At 38.2% G+C, this 9,083-nt stretch overlaps 1 protein-coding gene across 1 annotated transcript; it reads left to right on the top strand.

Annotated features, from left to right (window-relative positions):
- Positions 1–6,400: 6,400 nt before the first annotated feature.
- Positions 6,401–8,616, top strand: LOC144440680 (uncharacterized). The gene is made up of 2 exons (XM_078130064.1): positions 6,401–6,436; positions 7,660–8,616. Exon 2 carries the CDS (start codon positions 7,801–7,803, stop codon positions 8,614–8,616), a length of 816 nt encoding a protein of 271 aa, XP_077986190.1. The 5' UTR covers positions 6,401–6,436; positions 7,660–7,800.
- The last annotated feature ends 467 nt before the right edge of the window (positions 8,617–9,083 follow it).

The following is a 9,083-nucleotide window of genomic DNA, read 5'->3' as shown; positions in this document are numbered from 1 at the left end:
TTATAAAACTGAAGTATGATATTTCGATCTACCTACCATTTTTTTCAACATTATTCGAAACTCATCAAAAAGTTGCCTGTTGCCTGATGGTCTCCAATATTGTAAATAAAATGTGTCCTTCAAAATGCTATGGAAGTGTTTTTTTTTTTATAGTTTCCATAATGTACAATTGTCATCATTAGTGTGACAGTCTCTACATTCAGATGGCATGATAAAACACATCTGGCCATCAGTAATGTGTAAACAAATGATACCTAAACTGTCAACATAATATTTTTGGATTATTTTAAAATTGTCATACATCAATGTCATGGAGTGCTGAAAAATCAAACTGTCACATAAAGGGTCATCTGACATGTTTGTATTTGTTGTCACAACAATATACACTCACCGTACTACACACATGACAGTTAGTTATATGATGGGATGACCTTGAAGTTAATGGAAAGTTCTGTTTTTATGGAGATACTAAAAATGGATGATAGAGCTATTAATTTACAATTGTGAGATAGATTGCTATGGAATTGATGGAAATAGTTTTGGCGACAACCATCACTAGGTTCGATTGTCAAATCTACTAAAGAGCACAACATTTTTCATTTGAATGGAAGGGGTGGTGGAAGGTCTCAGCACACTCAGTGAACATCCAATTTTATGGTGAACTTAATTTTCATTCCTATTTTGCCGGGAAGCCCTAATTTCCTGTTCTACAGGACAAAAAAGGAAGATGGTTAACCTGTCATCTAGAAATTCTAGGCAGATGTACTTGATAGTAAATATTTTTTCCCTTCCAAATGATGATCAAAATGATATATTCACCATCATTTTTGCACTTTTTGAAATATGGCATTGCCATCATACATTCCATGGAGTTTTTCAGATTTATACAGAGTCATTATTCACCAATTTATATACTACCTGGACATTTTTGATCAGTGATTTGTAGTAATTGATCCAAACATGGCTGGAATGGCTGTCTAGTTATACACTCAAGTTATTTTTGCATACCTACATGCAAATGATATGCAAATGAGGACACACTTTTTTTCTACACACAAAATCTTGTGTAATTTTTATAATTTTTATGGAAATCTGCCATTTCAGATAAAGATATGCAATAATGACAACCCCATGTTATATGAGTTCCAATGTGGGTACTCTGGTATTTGCACTTATGCTTGCTGTGTTTTCTGCTGTACTTTCACTTGCTGCACTCATGAAAGTAAGGGCCCACAGAGAGCACGGCAAGCAGGTGTGCAAATACCCCAAGTACGCCACACTTGTACTCACACGTGTCATGGAGTTCTGTCATATTATTCCCTTTCTTTGTTCAGCTGAGGACAATACGGGTGATCAAAGGGAGCCTTGTCAATATAAGTTGCTAGACGAGGAGGTTACAAGTATTTGCCAGCTTAATGAATTAAAAATACTGACAAATAATATAATTATACCTCTTCAAGTATTGGATTGGAAAAAATTGGAAAAATAGTGATTTGTAACTTTTTGACATATTTCCAGCACTGTAAAACCAGTGACGTAGACATGGGTTGTCTTAATAGAACAACTCAGGTACATTATAATCCATATTTTCTGTTCAAAGACAATAACTTGGCTTGAGTGTGGTATATCAGTGATATACATAGTTTAAAATTAGATTGTGGGCTATGGTGTGTGTGTGTGTGTGTGTGTGTGTGTATGGAAGGGGGTGGGGTGAAAGTTACAAGTTACTTTACATGACAATGGACCATATCTGATTATTGAACAGTAGTTTGAGTGACAGCTGTATTGAACTTGTAATTTACAAAAATAAAAACATCAAAACTAAAGTGCAGAACTGAAAATGAAGATGGTGTTTGTACAATTATGCGATACTAGAATGGCACTTCTTCCATTTTGTTAATTGGAGGGAAATACATGTAAAGTGCGATTTAATACATGTTTTGTGTGTGACATTGATATACTGTACATCTCTACATTTGTGTGTGTGTGTGGGGGGGGGGGGTACTGTATAATTACACATGTATTAAAATATGTGCAGCCGGGAAGGGGTTACGAAATGTTTTGGGTGATGATTGGGGGGGGGGGGGGGGGGGGGGCATGAAATATTTTGATAGCGTGAGCCCCCCCCCCCCGTCATAAATTCCGACCAAAGCCTAAAGTAACATCTTTACATACAGCAAATGAAATCACAGGTTCTGAAACTTATCGTGTACTACTACTACACTCGAATCAATGTGTATGATTTAAAAAAAAAATATGTATGTAAATAAGTCTTATTTACATACAATACATATTTTTTCTACACATTGATTTGAGTGCCTGTGCTAGTAGTAGTACTAGACAAGACTAGACTAGTAATAGTGGTGGTACACTACTAGACACTCACCGGTTGTGCAACGAACTCCTGTAGAGAGTTTGGCGCTACAATGGCCTCGCCGCATTTACTACATCTTTCGCTTTCTTGCTTATTTTCCATTCTGAAATGCCCATAATAAAAACACACCTAACGCCGAACTACACGCTCGTTAGACGGCATGAACAGGTGATGCTTCCACGGTACAGGCTACAGCTGTTATGCTGATCTGGTTTCTACACACACTGAAACCGTTACTTGGGAGAATGAGGTCAAGGGTCAACAATGTCGTCATATCCTGTTCATCTTGTCTCCTTCGAAGCTTCATGCTTCACTTTCGTTTTTTTGTCATGTGTGAAATACAACTGAAGACAAAAAGTGTCAAAATATATATTACAAATTTCCATAGCTACAGTGCGTCAAAATGTATTAGTATTTGTCTCACGTTAATAGTGGTCTGAGTAAGAGTATTTGTGCATTGTAAGTCAGTGTTGATCAGTCATGTCAGTAATCGAGACCACAGGCGATATGTCTCAGAATACAATAAAATGTCGATGATATAGACGTGTATTTTTAGTGGTCTGATGAGGTTTAGCCAACTATATATGAAAGGGGTATAAAATTAAACTTGCTTCTGTGATCGCGCAAATTCACTCACCGCGAATTTCGTCAGTCGATGTTTGCACTCACTTTGCAAAGTGTTAAGTTAATTGGGCAAATAATAGCTCGTATATATGGTTGTGCTAGGATTGGCAGTCTACTAATTAATGCAAAGCTGGTATATTCTGATAAGACAGTAATAGCAATATGAAATAGGAACAAACAGTGAAGAGTGGAGAGAAAGATCTAGAGTGGAGAGGAAACAGTTTTTAAAACTGTATTTGATATACATATGTATATATATATATATATATATATATATATATATATATATATATATATATATATATATATATATATATATATACATATGTATATCATATACATATGTATGTCGTTCGCTTATAGTTATAGCATCGAAAGAAAGCCCGAACGTCTAGCAGCAAGACTAAGGACAATCAGGCTTTAATAGTTAGTTATGTTAACAAACAAACAAACAGACAGACAAAATAAACAAATATCCCAGCAAACAATACATAAATAAATATCTAAATACTGACAAGCATCAACAAGAAAGTAATTACAAATCATTATCAACTACAAGAACTACTCTATGTTTTCCTATATGCGAAATGGTCACAATTACAACTGTGGAAGTACACGGACTGCCGGCCATTAGTCGGATCATCTCCATTGTTGGATCAGTGGACCTTTACACTCACTGCGCAATGTGTTAATTGGGCAATTAGCCAGTGAGTTTGTTCTAGCATTAGCAATCTGCTAAATAATGCAAAGTTGGTAAACTCTGATAAGACAGTGATAACAGTAGAAAATAGGGAGAAAAATCATAGTGAGAGGAAAAATTTCATTGGAAATATGGAGTGAAAATATCTTCAATATAAGCGTTCAATGAATGTAGTGACCTGGATTTGACCTTGAAACGGAAGAGTTTTACTGATCATTACGCTGTATAAGTTTATAAGTAGATCAATGAATACCCTGGAATAATTCAACGCAGTCGAAATATTGGTACAGTAATGTTATCCTAATGAAATCTAGTATCAATGTTTGTTGTACACGTATGATGACAGCGTTATTCAACCTTTGACCTATTTATACGAAAAAGCCTTATTGGTCTTAGACACAAATGTTGAAATGATATAACGAGGTAAATGCCTCTCTACGATCAGGATAAAAACTTAAACATGTACCACGAAGGTCAATTCAGGCAAAATAACGACGGTAAAATAGCAATGAACGATTAGCCGACATCTACATCGTATTCAATCTGATTAAAATCCGATGTGGTGAAAGCGTCTAAATACTTTAGTTACCTCTATTTTCATCGTTTTGTGTCGTTTGTTTTCGTACCAAGTGATCGCCGCCTTCCTTCTTGTGGGAAGGTGGCGATCACTCGGTACAAAACAAACGTCACAACACTTTGAATAGAGGTAAATAAGGACATCTAGCCGCTTTCACCACATCGAATTTTAATCACATTGCATCGGATTTTAATCAGATTGTGTGGTCTGATGCTTCCATGGAATCCCTAGTTTTGCTGCTAGACGTTCGGGCTTTCTTTCGATACTATAAGCGAACGAAGTTCGCAGTGAGGGCTTGCTTGGATGTTCCATCCTCGATAGCGATGCTCGGTCGTGTGTCGTATTCTATCGGAAGAACATCCGAGGTCTAGCAGATAGACTATGGAATCCCGGACTCTCTATCTGTCCACGGTTTGGCACCGATTCACACCTTTTAACAGTAAGCTTTTCCAAACCAGTGATAGAGGGACTGTGTCTAAATATAATGACTCGTTGTTTCTATAGCAACAAGTGTCAGTCAAGTTTCATTCTTTTTCAAATTTCCATCTCTGGGTATAATAAAAATCATGTATTATAACTTTGACGCGTAGTGCTGATTGTATCCTTGCCCTCAGACATATATATTACCAAATATCAAGACAATAATATATATATTTTTTGCTTTGTTTTTCTCAGTACCATTTTATACATTGTTTATAGTTATTCTCGAAATAAAAGCTATCGTAATAAGAACGAGATAAAAAAAAAGGCTGACAATTGAAAAGGAGTTGTTAAAGTTAGAGGGAGGAGAGACGGTGTTGATAGCTAGACAAGCGAGAAGTAGAGAAGAGAAAGGGAAAGATTGAAGAAGAAGAAGAAAGACAGATTTGAAAAGGATATGTTAAAGTTAGAGGTAAGAGATTGGGTGTCAGCAGATAGAGAGTGAGTATTAGAGAAGAGAGAAGGAAACATTGAAGAAGAAAGACAGATTCGAAAATGATGGATTAAAATTAGCGGGAAGAGAGACGGTGTTGGCAGCGAGGAAGCGAGAAGTAGAGAAGAGAGAAGGAAAGATGGAAGGGGAAATTTAAAGACAGAATGGAAAAGGAGATATCGATATTACAGTTAGCGGGAAGAGAGACGCGTGTACGGTGTTGACAGACAGAGGGAGAAGTAGAGAAGAGAGAAGAGAAGGAAATATTGAAGAAGAAAGACAGAGAATTGAAAAGGAAATGTTAAACTTAGCGGGAGAGACGGTGTTGACAAATAGAGAGGGAGAATTACAGAATTGACGAAGAGAGAAGGAAAGAATGAAGAAGAAAGACAGAATTAAAAAGGAAATGTTAAAGTTAGAGGGATCAGAGAGGCGGTGTTGGCAGATAGAGAGACAGAAGTCGAGAAGAGAGAAGGAGAAATTGAAGAAGAAAGACAGATTTGAAAAAAGAACTGTTAAAGTTAGAGGGAAGAGAGCGCGTGTTGGCACTGAGATAGAGAGGGAGAAGTAGAGAAGAGAGAAGGAAAGATTGAAGAAGGGAGACAGAGAATTGAAAAGGAGATATTAAAGTTAGAGGGAAGAGAGACGGTGATGGGAGATAGAGAGTGGGAAGTAGAGAAGAGAGAAGGAAAGATTGAGGAAGAAAGACAGAAAATTGCTAGTAACAGTTATAATGAAATTGAGTTGATGTCAAAAATTTAATTAGTAGAAGAAAGAGATATTGCATTACATAGACGAAAAGCTCATGTCTATTTTAACGAGTGTCTCTTGAGATCAAGAGAAAGAACTGGTGTAGTGGTTCTATCTGATGAAGGCAAAGTATGGTTGTGAAGAAGTATGCAAACAACAACGGAGGAAAATGTTGGTAGAAGATATTTGGATTCCGATCAGTTTGAATAAGTTTGAAAAATAAAATATTGTTTTGGTTATTAATGAAAAACTATCTAGAGTCGTTGTCAATTGTGTAAGTTTTTACTGAGACCATGTGTGATTTCCCCCGGCCGTCCCCCCTGTAAATACCGAAGGCTCACTTAGGAATAGTCTTGCGGCTATCATTCCATGGTTCAGCTCATGAGCTTGCAGGCAAACAGGCGCTGGCTCTGTTGCTAAGTTCACCACTAGAGGGCTATGAGGTCGGGGGTACTAAGTCACAGTAAGTGGGCCGTCTGGGCGCGGCGTCTTGTACAGGTAGGTCGAAACCAACTTATCGGGACTGTGAGTGATATCGTCTTATTTTACCCTAATTAAGGTGGACATAACAAAGTGCACACTGTTAAAACGATGAGAGTTTTTGTTTGTACTTGGGAGCTACATGCTTGTTAATTGACGCAATGTGGTCGATCAGGGCATGACCCATTTTTAAATGTAAATTTACTATAAAATCAAAGGTCACACAGATTCATTCGAGTGTCTGTGTACAGTCCTGCTTGCATGCGGAGTAAGTCGTCCCTTCTTCGTGTTGAGCGAAACGCGTGCACCGTCTATACTAGTCCTGCTCGTTCCCATATTGAAGTTGTACGCGTATAACTTATATAATAAACCACTAGAACTTCTAGAAAGAAGGTACGAAAGTAGTTAGACCCCGTCAGTGTACACCGTAAATGTTTGTAGTTTAAAATTCCTGTTTCCACACAGCATGAGCCTGTCATTGTCTGTAACCGGGTACGCTATGACGGGGCGCCCACACACATCGGTCAACCCCTCAGGAGGCCGGTGAGGGCGGAACCGCACGACGGATCTTACAGTTTAAATCTGTTAGGCCAAATTTCCGAAAACAGTAACGCAATAAATGCACATACAGCCAAGATCAAAGTTGTGATAAGCAACGTGGGAAATTAACGTCGGTTCTTTAGCCCGAGATTGACTTCCATGAAGGGTTCAGTTATGACGATATGACGTAAACTGTACTTTTCACACAACTATGATTTTGGTTGTACCCGCACACGTACGTACACACACACACACACACACACGTATTTATGAGCGAGGTATACGAGACATCATTCAGCATCACCATTTCGTGAATAAGGTGGAGGAATGCATGCAGAGAAAGATTTGGATCGAGAGTGAAGTATTTTATTTATGTTTTGATAACCAAAACTTTGTCATGATATCATTTTTACATAGCCGCTCAAAATCTGTTAGAAACTTGATAAAGAAAATATTTGAAAGGATGAAACAAAACTAACCGTACATCAAGAACCACAGTTTCGGTTACCCAAACTCTTCATCCACTGTCTCGCTCGAGTTCGGCCATGAAGTGAGCCACCAACGGTGAGACTAGGTAACGGAGACTATCACAACCAGAATTAAAAGTTACAGAGTTAAAATTACACATACAAGGGATTTCCTTGACATCAATGTGGTTTATGTATATTAATTTTAAAAACCTAACAATTACTATTTTTCAGGTAAACATTGACATAATACAGCAACACCAGATTCCTCATCACGCGTGCGTAGAAGCTCCAGTACATCAATTGATTTTACACAACCAATAATAATAATACTGTATACCGTTCGACTAACTCTTCATCCTCGAGCTCTACGCCATGACTTCTGAACATGGGTCTCCGTCAACAAGAGTGATTCTATGGTTCCACGCAAGGTCGAGATCAACTGCTCTTGAGTTGGCAATCGCATCCGACGAAAGCATAAATGTCTTCCACGAACAGTTTGTCTTGGCGTACTTTCAAGGGGAAGAACGACAATGTCACGAGAAACATGTTAAAATGGGCCCACCTATACAGGGATATAGGTATAGTGATATCAAAGCAAAGCTTGAAAAGCCTTTTCCTGGGAAGACAGCAGTGTTTGTAAAGGAAGGGGCCAGTGCACTAGGAGGGAGAGATCATTACAAGTATATTCCAAGAGGTTATCTGAATACCTTTCTGGTCCGAAATCCTCGTGCTGCAATCCTGTCAACTTATAGAGCAATGAAGGCATTCGAATCTCAAGCCGATGGCGAAACTTTGATAGACTTGACCACGGCCGATGGGGGCCTGCTACCCATTTATCACCTGTACAAGTACGTGACCGAAGAGCGCCACCAACGACCAATTTTGATAGATTCCGAAGATTTGGCCAATTCACCAAGGGAAACAATACAGAAATACTGCCAGGCAACTGGGATTACTTTCAAGGAATCATTCCTCAACTGGAAACCTGGGAATTTCGGACATTTCCATGAAAGACAAAGGGATAACCCTAAATTTATGGCGGCGTTTCATGAAAACGCTGTGTGTAGTTCAACTTTCCACCCTTCATCAGATCAAAACACCGACTTATCAGAACTACCAGAGAAACTGCAAGCATGGTGTGAAACAATGATGCCTCTTTATAAGGAAATGATTCGTCACAAACTATGAGAGAGAGAGAGAGAGAGAGAGAGAGAGAGAGAGAGAGAGAGAGAGAGAGAGAGAGAGAGAGAGAGAGAGAGAGAGAGAGAGAGAGAGAGAGAGAGAGAGAGAGAGAGAGAGAGAGAGAGAGAGAGAGAGAGAGAGAGAGAGAGTAAAGTCAGGCTTCTAATGAAAATATTACACATGAACTTGATGATTTTAATGACTTCAATTGTTTATTTTCTAACTGGTCAACACATATCAACTTGACTACCTCTACATCTGATTCCCATTGTCAACGACACCTGTGTAATTTTTTTGTTTCTTTTGCATTTAAACTTGTCTGATGAGTGAGTGTGTAAAAATGTAATGTTATATGAGTGAAACGCCAAACCAACATCATATTACCTGTAATTCGTTGTTAAACCCGTACTAGCTGCAAATGGGACAGTTTTTCTATTAAATAATCAATTGAAAGATACATTTTCTAAATGTTA

The sequence above is a fragment of the Glandiceps talaboti genome, chromosome 10 (assembly GCF_964340395.1).
Source record: "Glandiceps talaboti chromosome 10, keGlaTala1.1, whole genome shotgun sequence".
In the NCBI taxonomy this organism is placed as follows: Eukaryota; Metazoa; Hemichordata; class Enteropneusta; family Spengelidae; genus Glandiceps; species Glandiceps talaboti.
Note: the sequence above shows the minus strand (reverse complement) of the source record. Positions and strands in the feature narration are given on the sequence as shown.